At 44.8% G+C, this 19,179-nt stretch overlaps 1 protein-coding gene across 1 annotated transcript in view; it reads right to left on the reverse strand.

Annotated features, from left to right (window-relative positions):
- The window catches only part of HSPA9 (heat shock protein family A (Hsp70) member 9), a 373,785-nt gene that overhangs the window by 203,859 nt on the left and 150,747 nt on the right, over nucleotides 1–19,179 (reverse strand). The window contains exons 9-11 of the mRNA XM_086931445.1: nucleotides 4,458–4,550; nucleotides 2,674–2,883; nucleotides 705–932 (exon numbers count right to left, since the gene is read on the reverse strand). Coding sequence (XP_086787571.1) covers nucleotides 705–932; nucleotides 2,674–2,883; nucleotides 4,458–4,550 — 531 coding nt within the window. The remainder of the gene's footprint in view (nucleotides 1–704; nucleotides 933–2,673; nucleotides 2,884–4,457; nucleotides 4,551–19,179) is intronic.

The following is a 19,179-nucleotide window of genomic DNA, read 5'->3' on the forward strand; positions in this document are numbered from 1 at the left end:
AGCAAGTTCCACAAGCCTTGAAAAGAGCCTTCTTTTCAGACATTTTGAAGAGAAAAAAAGACAAAAACTGAGTAGGCACTCAGGGAGACTCCCTTACACACGAAGTGCGGTGAAAATCTGCGGAGAACTGCCTGAGCTGGGAAGGTTCTAGAGGGTGAGGACAGCTGATTGGCTGAGGCTATTATTTCAGGTCTTTTTACATAATGAGGTAGATAGGCTGCTAAGTTTTGGGCCTAGCTAGGCCTTTAGGCTTTCCAGACTACTACAAGAAAGTTTTTAGGCACTGCTATTGTATATTTTTTTACCGTGGGACTCCAACCTCGACGACGGGGAATGATTCAGGCATGTGAATCTATGAAAGATACCCCAATACTGGATAACAAGCGCTATAAAAATGCAAACCTCTTTCCCTCTGCTCCTCTTCTCAATCCAAATAACTGAGTAACCTATCAACCACTGAAATTACTTTCATATTTCACTATACTAATTCAACACTAATCCTTCTTGGGTTCCGGAGTAGCGTGCTACTCGCCGAAAAAGCACTTAAACGCCTCGTCAGGGGTAGTAAGCGCTATATAAATGCAATTACAATACAATATATATAGGTCATAAGGGCAATCAAATGAGTTGGATAGTCATAACATTAATCTTTTATTCAAGCCTCTTGGCTCCATCTTGCTTAATACAACAAATAAAAAAAGTACCTGGCTCTTTTTTGTTGGAATGGTAGTGTTCCTGTTGATAAGTTTGGTAAAGACGCCCCCAAGTGTTTCAATACCAAGGGAAAGTGGTGTGACATCCAACAGGAGAACATCTGTGACATCACCTGCCAAAACACCACCCTGAATAGCAGCTCCAATAGCAACAGCCTCATCAGGATTTACCGCTTTACTAGGAGCCCTGCCAAACAAATCTTGAACAGTCTGCTGAACCTATGAAGAAAAAAAGAAATTGCTGTAATTGCTGTAAAACATTTGCACGGGTTATACAAAAATAGGAAATTATGAAACAAAAACATTGTACTCCGAGACACATAGTAATTAAATTAACTTGGGTTCTGTGCTTTGCCTACAATAGCAATCCAGTAGAAAAGGTTTCATGTGGCAACTCTTGGAGTAACCATTAGTAATTAGGCTTAGACAGGAAAGGCCCACAAAGAGAAGTGCAGAATTTGTATTCTTTTCCACCACCAATTGCACAACTAAAACAGTTTTCAGTAAAAAAAAAAAAACACATTGGATGCATTGGATACAAAGCTCATGTAATATGAAGCAAATACAAAGTAGTGAAACTACAATTCACTGGTAAAATTTGGACCAGTCCTTGAAATATGCATTCAAATTGTGAACACACAATGGAATCCATCGAAAATTCCATCTGTGACAAACAGTTCTTCTCTGAATCAAATCTTTAAATCCTGGTCAAAATCATTTGTAGGAGTAAACGTCTCAAATAAACTCACAGGTGCAATATGCAGAACAAAGAGCAACGCTCAAACCTCTCTAAGCACGATGCTGCTGGTTGACATTGCTGGTAAATGTAAACATCCAACGTATGGCAGGCAGATTAGTCCTTCAAGGTCTCAAAGACAACAGAATGTTACAAGGAACCTGTGCATCTCCATGTAAGCATTTAATAGGTCAAGTCTGAAAGCATGTGGCCTTAGAAACTAAGACGTTACCAGTTTTTGTAGGTGCTCCTTATATTAGGGTAATGCTTTAAGGACAGACAATGACAGTCTCTTCCCATTCCATGATGGACAGGCCTCCCACTCACCTCCACATTCAAATATCCACCACAGATGGAAAAGCTGGGGCAGTAGTGCACAGGGAGGAACACTGAAAATAGGCGAGACACCGAGCAAGCAACATTCCAGAGACAGCAAAAGAAATGGAAAGCGGGAGGAAGGACAGGCATAACCAATAGAGAAAGAGGTGGTCCGCTAACAACAAGCAACTTAGGCTACTTAACAAGGGGGCAGAAACAGGCACAAAACAGAAGGGGTGGATTAGGGTGCAGAACAGTGAAAATCAAAATGATAAAAGAGCGGGTAGGAAATCTTAGCAGCTGGAAAGGCGGAGACTGTTCATGCAAAAGAGGACAGTAAATAATGGGCAAGAGAAAGAGGAACAGAGTAAATCATGGCAGGATGTCTCACACCAACCGCCCTAAACGTACAAGTTCAACCTAGTCTATCATACCAAAAGAAAAGTCTTTTAAGGCTCCTCTTGAGGTTACCCTAACTGGTACAGCCCTTTTTCTTTTTTTGCAATTTAGCCAAGGCATATCTAATTACCCATCACTTGCAGGGCATCCTAAAAGTTGTTGTAGATCAATTTCCTCACTCAGACCTTTGGATTTGTCTCTTCAGGTCACAGACCAGTTTGCCAGCAATCACAAATACAAAATAAGAATATGCTTTTCTATTTTTTTAGTTTTCCTAAAGATGTTTGCATGATACTTTCAGCTGAGAGGCCTTCGCCTTTTATCAGGTAAAGCACATCATAGGCAATCCATTGAAGGACCCATGTCTATCCTTATTGGGAATAGGTCACATAGAACACTTGCCAACCAAGATGGGTAGCTCAGGATTTTGTTCAGTCATTCTGTATGATTATACAGTAGGGTACAATACCGGAGTCTTAATATACTAAAATACAATAAAGATTGTACCTTAGGCATCCTGGTCATACCACCAACGAGGAGGACTTCACCAATATCACTCTTAGAGACTTCAGCATCCTGCATTGCTTTCTGGCAAGGTGCAATAGTTCTTCTGATCAGGTCAGCAACAATGCCTTCAAGTTGTGAACGAGTTAACTTTATATTTAAGTGTTTTGGTCCAGAGGCATCCATAGTAAGATAAGGCAAATTGATGTCAGTCTGCCAAAAACACGTAGGAAAAGAAATGTAAATCAGTAAATTTGAAAGCAAAAATGACAAGTTAAAGGAACTAGAGGAAACAAAACAGAATTCTATACATCATTTATAAAAGATGAATTCAATGTCTTCTTTCTAAGAATCCATTTTCAGAAACTCACTCATCCCTTACAAGACTAAAAGTTGCATGCCCTTTATTATTTCATGAGCTTAATATTTAACAGAATACCAATATGACCGATTTACAAAGCAGAGATTGTAAGAACAATGTCACTTACAGAATGACTGACCAGCTACTGGTACAGCAAATATATCCTAGAAAGCATAATATTTCAGACAATTTGAATGTATGCAAAATGTAAATTTAGGAAGTAGGTTATTAATGTTAACGAAATACTCAGAATGAGTTAAAAATAAAAAGAAACATGAATGCCATTAAATTAAGCTTAACACTACAATGAAATGAAGGATCAGGTAAGAAGCCAATGCAAAGACATTACACAGCTCAAGACTCCAGATCAATCAGCTGCAAGGAACTTCTCCTGGAACAGTAGAGATTCGTTGGAAACGTACCCTCAAAAAGTAGGTCCTCTTAGTACATAAAAAGGCTTTCATTCAGCTCTCTACGTCCAACGGTCTGTTTGTATGCAATATGTGTTTTGCTTCCAATCCCCACACTACATAATACTAGGCAATGGGCCAGCCCATGTCAGCAATTGATTTTTCAGTGTGATTGATGACATATCACTCTTGCACATTCACCCACAGGTATTCCAGTTTAGTGCCTAAGAGAATATAGACTCATTTCTGTTTTTAATTATCTTTTTTGTGATCGGTCATTTCTTACTTATTGTTTTGCAAATATAATGCCACCACCTGTGTATAGTGGCATTTTTACTTGATAACTTTCAATGTTATTTTAATATACTCACAAAAAAGTCGCAGTTTTTGCAAAGCCAGACCACCAGCCTTGCCAATACCTATTTTGTAAAGTCAGTGTTAAATGTTGATATATACAGATAGGTTGGACAGACCACTACTTCTGGGGTTGTATAAACAAGATATGTATCCCACTCAGTATAAAAGATGCTTGTGTATCATGCATTTTTGATTGATAATGGACCATAGGACCTTTATTTGGGATCATGTTTTTCTTCCCAGACACTCCAATTATCCCACACCAGCAGAAAGCAAAAGTATTACAAGAGTTATCAAGTGAAATATAAGACTACAGAATTATTTCCAGTCTACGCCACATACGTATTTATATACCACTATAAAATCACCTCCGAGTTTTGTTTTTTTATATGATGAGATTCTCACAATTCCACCAAGAGGGTGATACTTTAATAATTTAGGGTAACCAGAAACTTTCCACAAGACTGGTTTATTTAAAGTTTAGACCGGGGATGGAATATCTCAGGGAGAGAGGGAGTAAGTAGGATTATAAATGGAAAAAAATGGAAATCTGGCAGCAGTGCAAAAACATTAATCTGCAGCTACCAGATGTACCTTTCTCTATCAACCTTGCATACAACAATAACAGTGTTCAGCTATTAGTAGCTATGAATGATTACCTGAACAGATGAGGACAGTTCACATTTAGCTTTTTCAGATGCTTCTCTCACTCTCTGGAGAGCCATGTTGTCCTTTGTTAAATCCACACCAGACTAAAAATAAAATGAAACAAGATAAATTGGAGGTAGAGGATACCCTATTAGGGAGTGAACGATTCACACAACTACTGGCACTCCACCAGTACATTAAAAAGAAAGAAAAAATATTTGATACAAATTCAGTGCAGCAAATCTGTGGAATAAGTTGAAATAGGGTAGCAAATTTACATCACCACAAGTCATACAATATTTCTGAGAAACCTATGCGAGTATTAGGACACTAGTTCGGACTAACTTTGAAACTGTAAGCTTGGGCTGTGCATTTTGCTAACCCTACCTAGGTTTTTCTTCCAGTGTACATGACAATCTGCAAGCCTACTGGGGTGCTCCAAGTTGCAAGTAAAGAGGTTAGAGAGCAGAGCGCAGCTCTATTGGAAACTGAACACCCAAAGCGCACAAGATATGAGTGAGTGGCTGCTGCCCCTCAGTCCAGGTTATGAAGTGTCTTGTTAGTGCTCCTGGTTCCAGAGTGTAGACATTTTCACTTGCAAATCTGTGGAGTGGCTGCCTACTGCAGTCCCTGTTAAAGTTTTTTTTAACTCCTTTCGGCAGTCAGAGGCTACTGCGCATTAATGCATTTAAGAAATTACATTCATGACTAATGTTCCAGGTCCACAATATTGGTACATTTCATAATTGCTCAACAAGAAGATCCTTTTACACCCATGACACTCTTGAGCAGTTGTCGGAAACTGGCTCTGTATATAGTATGCCACTAGGTGGAGATAGATAGATAGATAGATAGATAGATAGATAGATAGATAGATAGATAGATAGATAGATAGAACACACACACACACACAAACTCGGGAATTTGCAGCATGGCTATATGTGTCTTCCTTTCTACCTAAACCCATGCAGAGGTCTCCAGGTAATTCCCAAGCAGACCTGCAGCTTTGGGGAGACCACAACCTGATTTGGGCTAGCAGCCCTCCTCTCCTCCCTCTCTCCCCCCCCCCCCAAAACCATTAGAGTTTTTACTGAGTAGTCCATGAAATCAATCCAGGTTTGGATTGGGGTTTTCTGAGCCTCCCCCCCCGTCAAATTCTATATTTCTCATTTGTTATATTTCTCATTTGTGAGTCCAAAGCCCTAAATCAGGGTGGCCTTAATGAGGTCATGGTCCTCAGCATCTGGACCAGTGAGAGTCAGTAGTCTGTCTCTGCAGTTACCAGAGAACATTTCTCAAAGTAAAGTTCCCCCTGAGTGCAACTTCTTCACTTTCCTTTTTCCACAATCCCTCTCAAAGGCTGTGAACCATTTGGTGATATCACTTTCCTCATATTTGGGGACACTCCCTTTTTTCTCCATAGGTTTGATATTGCTGCCACTATTGATGTGGCAGCCCACCTCTAATCCTTTTTTTCCAGAGCTAAGATAACCTTTTGGTCAACCTTGCTAAAAGGTTTTCTTCACTGAGGCTGTCCTCTGTAATCCCACCAAGACCTGACCCAACTGTGTGGGTTCTACGTGTTGAGAGTACTATCCTTGGAGTCAGGGTGTCAGGAATCATGTCCTCCCAATTTAGTGGAGGAGGTTGGGAGTTGTCCTCCCCATAACTGGTGTCATCTATTTCTAAGGTGGGAGCTTCCCTCTCAGAAGGGTGGTCCTTATATGCACTGCCAAGAAGTCCAGGAGCTTGGACTTTGAAGGATCAGACATCTTTTAAGTTTGCAGAAAGACTTCAACTTTGTCTTATATGTAGATGGAGGTGGTGGGGGGGAGGAGGGGGTCGAGATATTCTTTGCAGGCATTTTACTAAGAGTGGGTTAAAATACTACGAGAATGTGTTTACCCTTAATTAACTATCGTGAATTTTTAGGCCCTAGCAAGACTTTTAAAAATGTAGAATAAATCGTCAATTCAAAAATTCGTTGAGATAAAGGCAATTTTTGTATTGTAGTCATGTGATCAGGTGTTCATCAAGTGGTCAACAAATGCAAATTTGTAGATCCCACCGCTGCCAACAATGTAAGAAGCTGGCTTTGTATATACTATACCAAAGTAAGGTATAGTGTGCACAGTCCAGTGGATCCCCAGAGGTATAGCCGAGGCTAAAGTAGATAATACCTTACTCTTGTGGTAGTATGGGTGAGTTGTCAGGCTTATCAGAGGGTATTGTTAAGCATTTGTTGTACACACTCAGGCAGGAAATGGTCACACACACAAAGACTGAATCCAGACCAATTGTTTGCATAAAAGTTTACATGGTTTTATTTCTAGAACCAAATTGTACTTATTAGCAGGTAAGTTAAACTTCATACAACGTTACTTTTCTAAATACAGTGAATGCTGGTTTTGTAGGAACATTCAGATTACTTTAGCAGTTGAGAAAACTTTTTATACACTGTTCAAAAATGCTTGTAATTACTTTTAGATTACTTTGTGATTACTTTTCTAGTTTGGCATGAAACACAATCCTAACAGTCTAAGCAACACATGACATTGTTAAACAGGTTAATGTTGGAACTATAAAAGTAATGACAAGGACTCCGGTGGAAGACAAGAGCTGTTTATTAACACCTTAGCTGCTTCGCAAATATCCCTCCCCAGTGCTGCGCTGTCCATTGGAACTAGTGCTGAATGGACGTCCAATGGTCGTGCGCAGCACTGGGGAGGTAGCGCTTGTGACGACCGTTGGCCGTCAGCAGCACTTAAGAGGTTAACCATCCACTCTCCTCACTGGAGAGTACACCAACATTCTATTGTAAGCTTCAGAGAAGGGGATACCAACTGGGATAGAGGGGAGGGGTGGACAGAAGGTACCACTGGGAGATTAAAACACATCTCCCTTCCATATGGGTGACAATGAACAAAAGAATTGGGCCCACAGTTGTGGGAATGAAGACATTCTATATCGCCATTTTGATGCTAAACTGAACACAGAACATTATTCATGTGCATTTACAATATCATCAAAACTCCACCATTGACCATTTTCAAGTTGAAATACATTCTTACGCAGTTTGGCAATTTTACAAGGTGTGTAGTATTTGCTTTGGGTGGCTTCCACTTTATTGTTCCTCCTGGCTTGTACCCTGTCACCTACCTCCCACTGGGAATCCTTCACCCCATGTTTCGTGTCATACCACTGCTTGTAATTGTCTTGGTGTAGATGGTGTAGATGGATCTTTTCCGCTGTTACCTCCTGATCCACTTCTCTAGCCTCACCACCACTCAACCAACTAGGATTCAACTTGGTACAAGGTTCTCTACCACGCAATGCTACTAAGGGTGAAATGCCTGTGACCTTATTAGGGGAGGTGTGGTATGCCCACAGACACTTCTATGTCATGTCCGTTGGTGGCAGCTAACTGGAAATGTTCCTTTATGATTCTGTTTTCACGCTCGACTAAGCCATTGGCTTTTGGGCAATACAAAGCTGTGGTCTCATGTTTAATGTCCATTCCCTTGAGAAATGCACGCATTTCATCTGAGATAAACTGCACTCCGTTATCTGTCACCAAAGTCGCCGGTATGCCTTCTTCGACTAACACTCCATTCAAGAACTCAATCACCACCTTTGTGGTGACACTGTGCACGAACTTCTGCTTGATCCAATGGGTTGTGCAATCAATTAAGACCAGCATGAATCTCTGCCTTTCTCCTAATTCCTGCATAGGTTCGATGATGTCCATGGCCAGCATGCTCCACAGTTTGGTTGGCACCTTTACTGGAGATAATGGTGCCTTCTGCACCGCCTTTGATTTGTCGCTTTCGGCGCATGCTCGGCAATCCTTTACAACTTGTTCAGTCATGGCGTCCATCCTGGGAAACCAGATCACACTCTGGCTTTAGGAAGGCTTCGCCCCAGATGGCCTTGATGTGCCAAGTAAATGACCTTCTTCCTGAGGCCCTTGGGTGGTACCACTCTATGATTGCGATAGATTCTTCCTTTGATGACACTTAATTTGTTTTTAACTTCCCAATACTCCTCTATGCCGGCTTCAAGTTCATTCTTCTTGTTCGGCCATCCTTTTTCCATATATTCTTTTAGGGAACTTAACTCCCTGTCTTCCTTCATGTCTTCCTCCCATTCCTTTTCCGTGATCGCAGGCATCTCCGTCATTAATATGGGACTGTCCAGAGCTTCTTCTGTGTCCCCCACTTCTGGTAACGGGGACCTTGACAGGAAGTCCGCAATTTTATTTTCCTTGCCAGGTACATACTCCACATTGAAGTTATAATGTTCCAGTCCCAGGATCCATCTGCTGATGCAAGGTTTACAATTTTCTAACCCCTTCACAGAGAATATGAAGGTGAGGGGTTTATGATCGGTCCGGATGGTGAACCTTAAACCCCACAAGAAAAACTTGAAATGTTTAACAGGCCAAAGCCTCCCTTTCAATTACGGAATAATTCCGTTCAGGGTTTGTAAGGCTCCTGGATGCAAATGCAATGATCTTCTCCTCTTTCCCATCCTTCTGTATCAATGCCGGGCCCAGGCCCTTGTTGGAAGCATCTGTGGCCAGGATAGTCTTTTTTGATGCGTCAAAAGTACCTAATGCCGGAGAGGTTATTAATTCCTCCTTTAATGAATTCACCACTGCATCATGTTCCTCATTCCATAAGAAATCTTTGTTTTTCTTCATGAGCTCTCTCATAGGTTCACACTTGTCAGCAAAATTGTCAACATACTTGGACATATACTCCAATAGCCCAAGGAAGGACTTTAGTTCATCTTTGTTCTTGGGGCTGGGAGCTTCTTTTACTGTCTGGATTAAACTGCTCTTAGGTCTGAACCCATCTTCTGTTATCTTATGGCCCAAGTACTCAACTTCTTTAACTTTTATTTTGCATTTTTCTTTCTTTACCGTCAGTCCGGCCTCCATGAGTCTGCTGAAAACTTGTCTTATGACACCATCATGCTCCTCCTCCGTCTGTCCATAGACAAGTATGTCGTCCTGGAAACACATGGTACGTTCGACTCCTTCCAAGATCTTCTGCATTGCTTTCTGGAATATGGCAGCTGCGGACGCCAGCCCAAAAGGCATTTGTTTAAACATGAATGCTCCGAATGGGTTGATGAACGCTGTGAGTGGTCTTGACTCTGGATTGGATGGAGTTCAATTTGGTGATATGCCATGGACAGGTCTATCACGCTGAAGTATTTAGCAGGGCCCATGGTGCTCAGCATTTCAATTATTATTAGCAAAGGATGTCTTTCCACCCATATATTGTCGTTTAGACTGCGCAAGTCCACACAAAGACGAATTCCTTCTCTGCTGGATTTGGCCGCGATAACAATCGGTGCCAACCATTCTGAGCAGTTTATTGGTTGGATTATGTCTAACTCACATAGCTTGCGCAATTCCTCTTCCAGGGGTATTTTTAACTTATGTGGCACTGGGCGTAGTTTATGTAGAACTGGCCTGGCATTATACTTCAACTTGATTCTGTGTTAGAACTTGTGTGGACAGCCTAGCTCCTCTTTAAATAGCTGCCCAAACTCTTCACAAATGTTATCACTTCTCAGGGACCTGTCTGTGACCAAAACTTGTTCGGCACTATTGGGATCTAAGATGATACCCAGCTCTTTCTGATGAACCATCCCAGTAAATTAGACCCTGATTTCACTACATACACTGTCCCATATGTTTTCCTGTCCTTAAAACGTAGCTGAACATTTTTCATGCCTACCAAAGGTATTTTCCCTTTGTTGTATCCTGTGGAAGAAATGTCAGGCATTTTCAATTGATTCACATTACAATTTTCCATGGACACAAAATCATCTTTGTTAAGTAAGGTGTATGGAGAGCATGAGTCTGCGTACATTTCTACACGTTTGTCATCAAGGAAGACATCGTATTTGGGGTAAATAGAGTTTACAGTACTATTTAGGTCCTTTACTTGCAAGATTATCTTCCCGCCTCTTTGCTCTATACACTTTACTTCCCTGGCTGCACTCTTCTCCATATTACTTCCCTCATTTCTAGTGTGCAGTTCTCCATCTCTACATACTCTGCGAAATGCCCTCTTCTATTACATTTTTTACAAGTGACAAACCTTGCTGGGCGCTGGTAAAAAGTTGCAAAATGGTTATTGCTGCCACACCTGTAGCATTTAGGACCCTTCTCCTTAGATTCTCCTCTTACACTGTAATTTTCTTTTGACTTCACCTTACACACTTCTTGACAGTCCTCCTCTTCCTTCATAGAAGCCACCTCCTCCCAATTAGGTATCATTTCTTTAATGCATCTTGCTGTATGTTCAACTGACTTAGCTATTTCAATAGCTTCACTTAACCCTGGGTTTTTGGCTAGTAATTTCTCCTGGATACGTGGGTTACTGCTGCATCTCACAAGTTGGTACCTTATGAGGGAATCAGTTAAACTACCAAACTCACATAGCTGAGTCCTACCCCACAATGATGCAATGAAATTTTACACAGACTCGTTTACCCTGACAGCTTTTGAAAAACTTGTGGCGTTCTAACACCACATTTATCCTGTCCCCAAAATGTTTCTCTAACTTGCCCATGGTTTGCTCATACACAACATTGGTTTCCTCCTCTCCCTCCTGTTCTAGCATAGGTAAAGACTCAAAAACCTTGCGCCCTTGTCTACCCAAATTGTGTAACAAAATGTGTTTTTTCCTTTCTGCCTTGTATTTTTCACCTCCGACAGCTATTAGGTATGACTAATAATTTCACCCACTCCTTCCAACTAATTTCAGGTTCACCTATATCGTTTAAGAAGGGTGGGGGTTTACTCATGCTTGCAGCTGCCATGGTTACTCTTAAATTAGACAAGGGGGATGGACAAGGGGAACGTTATACTTCACAACCACCACCTAACCTTGGTCATACAGGATGTGAGCAAAACCTACTCAAACCACATTAGTAGGAAATTTTAGCTACCCCACCAGAATTTTACAAGGATAATCTTGTTACACTAGCTTATAAGTCACAGTCCCTTTTAATTGTGGAGAACTACTGAATGTCCTTCCTGTTCCGCCCAGTCAGATATGCATAGCACTCACCACCACGTAACTGGGAATTTATACCCCTGGTAAGTCCACTGTTATCCTTTGCTGTGGTGAGGAGATTCTTGTACAAAAACCTCCGCAATGCAGTCTCCTCAAGACGGGCTAACAACGAACAATGTCACCGGCAAGTATTAATTCTGAATCAAGAACACACAGCCCTTAGTTGCTGGTGCGCCAGGTGAGTCGTTGGATTCCGGCTTTAGTCAGGTGATGCTAGAACATCCTGACGAGAGTTTTTTCCTTCCTTCCTCTCTAGCTGCAGGCGAACGTCGATCCACAGACGGAGCAGTCACTCCCGACTCCTCACAGACAATCAGACCACACCTGAACCAAACTTCAAGGTCGCCGAGTGAAGGTACAATGACGGCAGAAACCTCCTCTCAGCCGTTCACTGACTGGACCCGAGACGCCTGGACACGCCGACACCACCAGACAATCGCCACTTCTGTCGTAGTCCACACCGAACCACTTGGAAAAACGGCACGGCTTCTCACCCCGACATGCTCGGACTCGGCTGTCCCTCTGGACACCATACGCTCCCCCAGCTCCGAGGAAATAATACTTCCAACAAAATACAGGTGCGTGTCCAATATTTTCTTTTCTTTACTTTTCGCCCGTTCACTGCGTATAACAGTTAGTTGACAGCATAGTCCCAATTGGAATTCGAGATAGCGCTGCTACCCTCTTAACCTTCATGCGAGCCGCAGTCTACAACCCTTACGGAACTTGCATCCAAGGAGTGGGGTTAAACTTTACATTTATTTCCTTGAAGCGCCACCAAAGTCTCAATGGATACCCGCAGATTACATGTGGCACTCTCTCTCCTGATCCGTATTGCTGTCGCGGTAGACAAACCAATCCACTACTTACCGACTATGCTTATTTTTCCTTGTCCATTCATGTAACGATCAGACGAGCAGATCTACAGTAGCCCCTCACGACTATGCAGGACATTTCCTCTTTCGCAAAATACCTTTTTCTTCCTCTTATTTCCTTAAAATCCTCCTTTTCCTTTGTGTGGAGAGAGCAGTCAAAGGGGAAATAGTTAATTACTGCCCCCTGCGCAGTTCCGTCGCCAGTGTTGGAACTATAAAAGTAATGACAAGGACTCCGGTGGAAGACAAGACCTGTTTATTAACCACCCACTCTCCTCAGTGGAGAGTACACCAACATTCTATTGTAAGCTTCAGGGCAGGGGATACCAACTGGGATAGAGGGGAGGGGTGGACGGAAGGTACCACTGGGAGATTAAAATTATAACAGTTAACTCTAGTGAAGGCACTAAGTCACTTTTTGTTGCAGGTCAAGACAGTTCAACACTTTGAACAATTTTCAGAAAAAAAAACACCATTCAGTCCTATGGAGATAAACCAAGTGTTAAGTTTACAGGTAAGTTAAAGTTTTAGGATTGGAGTTTTGGAGGGTAGAACTAAGGTTCAGGTAGGCACTCAATGGGCACCAACATCGGTACTAGGGCAGCCGGGTACAGAGTGCCAATGTTAGCCTATGGGGCACTTGTTTGGGGGCTGCTCACAGGCAGGCCACTGTGTAAGGATCCAAGTTCCTAGGTTTAAGGTAATGACAAAGGGGGTCCCGGGTTTGCACCAAGTCCACACCACCAGGGGGGCAGGGGCGGCCGAGTGCAAGGTGCTCAGGAGGTGTTGGGATGCTTTCCTATAGAGGATGTTGGTTGCAGAAAAGGAATGCAGGCTGGAGCCAGAAGACTGGATGAAGGGACCAACAACAGGAGGACAAAGTTGAATAGTTGCTGGACACCAGGACACTAGGTCGGGCAACTCAGGTTTCAGGGCTGTGGGTGCAGGAGTGTCCTTTTGTGTCTGGTTCTGCTCACTGTTTCCGGTCACGTTTGGGGGAGACCATTCAGGAGGAGGCTGCAGGCATCGAGCAGCAGGTCGGTGGAGGTCAGCCAACACTGGAACACAAGTCAGGGTTGTCGGGGGGGGGGGCCTTGCTGGGGTGTTGGCCCACTAACTCGGACTGTGGGCATCTGATGCAAAGTGGTGAGGACTCGCAGATCCGGCTGGATCTTGAGTCCTGGCATGTTTGATAAATCCGATGTCCAAGAGGAGACCAGAGTTCTGTGAGAAGGCAGGGGAGGTCACCAGGGTCCTTGGAGGCTGCAGGACATGAATGAAGATTTGGAATAAGCGGTGCACACCAGGGTTAAACTGGTTCCAAAAAAATCAATCAAATCAGTTTTGACTTGTGATTTAGGCTGTGGATATGTTTTGTGTGTGCTACGCAGTGTTTGTGGGCTGCCTGTCCCACGTGTAAGTATATCACCAAAATCAAGAGAACACTCATTTGAAAGACTGCGTGCACTACATGTGCCGTTTTAACAACTTAAACACTCTATTCGATGTTAATAGTGTACATACATAATATACATTGACAAAATAATGCTTCAAACAGACTTATCAAACAATGGTTGTTATTGAACAATCAACATATGGATCAAAACAACCCTGATACTGTTACATCAAAGGTTAATATAACATGTATAACATAAATCAATTAATTCTAAAATGAATTAACATTCTGGCTTTCATATGTTTTCAAAACAAAAGAGATTTCAAGGCAGCCCGATGCATTTCGGGACACGCAGTCCCTTCCTCAGGGGCCACTGTAATGAAAAAAAATTGGATACATGTTCACGTTTTTCATGAAAAATGCATGTTTCTACAAGATCGAAGCGTGTGGCATGCTACCAAAATTCAGAACACACCTAAAGGGCAACCACAAGACCACATGATCAAAGACAGAAACAGTGTTACACCATCACCAGAATGCAGATTGAATGCATAAATGGGTATGAAATGAAAACAAAACATAAAAACTGTGAGCACCCTATCGAAACTGTGTAAACAAAGTGATGAGTTACCTATAGAAAGTGCATAGAGAAGTCAAACACTGGGAGACCTCTGCCGGTACAAGAGAGTTGAAAACACTGTAAAACGTAAATAAGAAAGGTGAGCAGAGAATACTGCGGTGTAGAAAGAAAGCCGAGCGAAATAGACAGCGGAATACCTGATGGAGCCTGTAAAACTACCACAAACCTACCACAAATGCAAACTGATGACTGCTGCAGCACCACAGTGACACACCGCATTCTATTTCAGGACAGAAGGCTCAGATTATGCTAGTCTCATTTCTTTATTTAGAAATGCCCAGCAGCCATGTAAAAAACCACATTACCCAGAAACACTTGGGTGATAACCATAGAGTCTGCACTATAAGTAGGTATGTAGACAATCCCACTTCCTCTTTCTTTGCTGCTCCGCAGCCAGTTAAGTGCTCTCTTACCGTACTATTGTTATAATTGCTCTGTAATGTGCTTGTATTGCTGCATTGTTTGTGCCTTATAGTGCGCTCGGCTTGCGCTTTTCGCCGCGTTGGGTTTTGAAAGCTCCGTTTTTCCTTGTCGGCGTAACGCGGCTGGGAGCGAGGGTTCTCCTTCCAGGGGCCGGGCGCTTTGTGCCTGTGCTCTTTCAAGCTTAGTGGAGTGGAATTGAGTGGAGTGGAGTGGAGTGGAATTGAGTGGAGTGGAATTGAGTGGAGTGGAATTGAGTGGAGTGGAATTGAGTGGAGTGGAATTGAGTGGAGTGGAGTGGAATTGAGTGGAGTGGAGTGGAATTGAGTGGAGTGGAGTGGAATTGAGTGGAGTGGAGTGGAATTGAGTGGAGTGGAGTGGAATTGAGTGGAGTGGAGTGGAATTGAGTGGAGTGGAGTGGAATTGGGTGGAGTGGAATGGAATTGAGTGGAGTGGAGTGGAATTGGGTGGAGTGGAGTGGAATTGAGTGGAGTGGAGTGGAATTGGGTGGAGTGGAGTGGAATTGAGTGGAGTGGAGTGGAATTGGGGGGAGTGGAATTGGGGGGAGTGGAATTGGGGGGAGTGGAATTGAGTGGAGTGGAATTGAGTGGAGTGGAGTGGAATTGGGGGGAGTGGAATTGGGGGGAGTGGAATTGGGGGGAGTGGAATTGAGTGGAGTGGAATTGAGTGGAGTGGAGTGGAATTGAGTGGAGTGGAGTGGAATTGAGTGGAGTGGAGTGGAATTGGGTGGAGTGGAGTGGAATTGAGTGGAGTGGAGTGGAATTGGGGGGAGTGGAATTGGGGGGAGTGGAATTGGGGGGGAGTGGAATTGGGGGGGAGTGGAATTGGGGGGGAGTGGAATTGGGGGGGAGTGGAATTGGGGGGAGTGGAATTGGGGGGAGTGGAATTGGGGGGAGTGGAATTGGGGGGAGTGGAATTGGGGGGAGTGGAATTGGGGGGAGTGGAATTGGGGGGAGTGGAATTGGGGGGAGTGGAATTGGGGGGAGTGGAATTGGGGGGAGTGGAATTGGGGGGAGTGGAATTGGGGGGAGTGGAATTGGGGGTCGTGGAATTGGGGGTCGTGGAATTGGGGGTCGTGGAATTGGGGGTCGTGGAATTGGGGGTCGTGGAATTGGGGGTCGTGGAATTGGGGGTCGTGGAATTGGGGGTCGTGGAATTGGGGGTCGTGGAATTGGGGGTCGTGGAATTGGGGGTCGTGGAATTGGGGGTCGTGGAATTGGGGGTCGTGGAATTGGGGGTCGTGGAATTGGGGGTCGTGGAATTGGGGGTCGTGGAATTGGGGGTCGTGGAATTGGGGGTCGTGGAATTGGGGGTCGTGGAATTGGGGGTCGTGGAATTGGGGGTCGTGGAATTGGGGGTCGTGGAATTGGGGGTCGTGGAATTGGGGGTCGTGGAATTGGGGGTCGTGGAATTGGGGGTCGTGGAATTGGGGGTCGTGGAATTGGGGGTCGTGGAATTGGGGGTCGTGGAATTGGGGGTCGTGGAATTGGGGGTCGTGGAATTGGGGGTCGTGGAATTGGGGGTCGTGGAATTGGGGGTCGTGGAATTGGGGGTCGTGGAATTGGGGGTCGTGGAATTGGGGGTCCCGGCGGCCTCACGCTGCTCGCGCGAGCTGTCCTGCTTCCTGAAGGCAGCCGGTTAACGCGCATGCGCGTTCTTGTATTTCCGGCGCTCTGTGTTTTCCTTTCACCGGAGCTTCAACGAAGGACGTCCTTCGCGACGTTAACGCCCACAGCCTTCGGAATTGACCCCTTTGACGCCGGAGTCTGGCAAAAGTCTCCGGCTGTAACAATTTGCATAGGCTTTGCCTAGAGTGACGTTTTTTGTGTAACAGCGAGTCCTCCCTCCACTTTTTACTGTTATTGCCAGTGGTTTATTCTGCTGTTTTGACTTGCTGTGAGGGTTTTTTCTCTCCCCTGTGAATTTTGCCTTTGGCATTATTTATTATTTTCCTTCATCTATTTGTGGGCATATTTCACGATCCTCGTGCATTATGAGTGAATATTATTACGAGGAGGAAGGAGAGTTTGATGAAGAGGCTCCTGAATCCATGGAACAGGACCTTGTGGAGGCATTGGATAGAGGAGTCCAACACTCCATGAACAAAGCCCTAGTGCGTGCTATTACGCCTCTGAAGCGGCACTTGACAAAATATGCCCAACAGCAGGGTTGGGTCCCTATGGCTAAAAAGTCCTCTTCTTCTCCAAGTAATCCGCATGCTTCGGACTTCAGAAAGTTGGCGCATTCTTTGTCTTCTGCCAAGCCGGCTACTATTGTGGAGGATGACGAGTGATGATCAGCAATCCTCTTTGTCTTCTGATCCCGCTCCTCCCACTCCAAAGAAGAAAAAATGTAAGGAGCATTTTGTTGACGCACCATCACACCCTCCAGTTCTCACTTTCGAACCTGCGGACATTGTCCATCCTCAATCCACTGCATGGCTACCGTCCCCGGCGGTGACGGAATACATTCAACACATACGTCAGCCATTCGAGAAGGAGGTACGTGCCCGCCTCCGTTCTGAATGCCCCCGGCCCGACCTGGCAGACCACCTGGCTGAGACTCCTGAGGTGGATCCCACCATGATAACATATCTACGCAAATTTGCTAAGGATCCAAAGAAAGGTCTCGACAGGTCCTGGCGTGCCTGCCAAGACAAGGTTTTAGATCTCTTGGGGCGACTCACCAAGATGTTAGATCTTGGCTTTCTGGCAAAGAGTACTAACAGGATGGTTGACCCTGATGAACTCATTGAATGGGCTCAGCGCGCCATTCGCCAGTTGGGCAATGCCAACTGCGCGCTCTCTAGCGAGAGGCGCCGTTCCATCCTGCTCAAGCTAGACCCTAAGCTGGCAGAACTGGCGACATCTGAGTCGGGCCCTGCTGCCCAGGGTCTGCTTTTCGGGCAACCCTTCTTAAAAGAATTGACCAATTTCGTCAATACTTTCAGTGGCCTGGATAAAGCCCAAGCATCTCTTCGCCGGACCTTTCGTCCGGTTTTCAACAGGGCCGGAAGAAGTAGGGGACGTTACTCCGGCCGTGGTCATCAGCAACCCTCCCAAAGGGGGTATCAGTCCCAACGAGGAGGCCAACAAGATTCGGGCTACACCAGCGTTCCAATTTCTATCCATCAAGGAAAGGCCGTGGCCAGTATAAAAAAGGACGTTCCGGTGGCTCCTCCGGCGGATATCACGATTACGCCACTTCAGGTGTGAATTCTTCCTGCATGCAGTGTTGTTCTGGGGGGCAGGATTCGCCTTTTTCTAGACAATTGGCGATCAATCTCCAGCGATGCATGGGTGCTGGAGACGGTTCAGGGCTTCAAACTCAGAGGAACTCAGGTCTCTGGAATTGAAGGGGGCAATTGTGCGGACGGTGCGCCACACTCAGGGTTTTGCCAGCTCAGTCTTCCTGGTGGAGAAGGGAGGGGGATCGAGGTTAGTTCTCAATCTGAAGGAGTTCAATGCGGGAGTGGTTTACCGTCACTTCAAGATGGAGGGCATCCATCTGTTGAGGGATCTCCTGCGGGAACGGGAATGGATGGTCCGACTGGACCTCAAAGGTGCTTACCTCTCTGTTCCCATTTTCCCTCCCCATTGCCGCTTTCTGCAGTTTCAGTGGCTGGGGACTTGGTATCAGTATCAGGTTCTTCCCTTCGGCCTCTCGTCAGCACCATGGTGCTTCACGAAGCTGTTACGTCCGGTTGTGGAGTCGCTCCGCAGTCGCGGGGTTCGTTTGATCATCTATCTGGACGACATCCTCCTTCTGGCGGATTGTCCTCTCAAGCTGATGATGCATTTGGAGTGGACTGTCGACCTTCTTCAGTCTCTCGGGTTTTTAGTGAATGTTCCCAAATCTGTACTACTTCCTACTCAAGTGATAAGATTTCTTGGGGTTCCAGATCAATTCCCTCACTTGTCAACTTCTGTTGCCTCGTCAGAAGATTCGATACATCAAACGGGAATTGAATTCAGTTATCTCGAGTCCGACAGTGTCATTGAGATCATTAGCTCGAGTTGTAGGTCTTTTGGAGTCTTCACTGCAGGCGATCTTTCCTGCTCCACTGCACTACCGTGCTTTGCAGCGGCTGAAGATTCAGCATCTTCGGCGGGGCCTTCGTTATTCCGACCACATTCCTCTCTCGGAGGAAGCGAAGTCGGAAATGAAGTGGTGGCTGGATCACATGGAGGCCTGGAATGGCAGGGCTCTTTTCGGATCCTCTCCGGAGATTGTGATCGAGTCAGATGCCAGTCGTTGGGGCTGGGGGGCCCGCTGCGGCCCGAT

This window comes from Lissotriton vulgaris, chromosome 7 (genome assembly GCF_964263255.1).
Source record: "Lissotriton vulgaris chromosome 7, aLisVul1.2, whole genome shotgun sequence".
NCBI classification, from domain to species: domain Eukaryota; kingdom Metazoa; phylum Chordata; class Amphibia; order Caudata; family Salamandridae; genus Lissotriton; species Lissotriton vulgaris.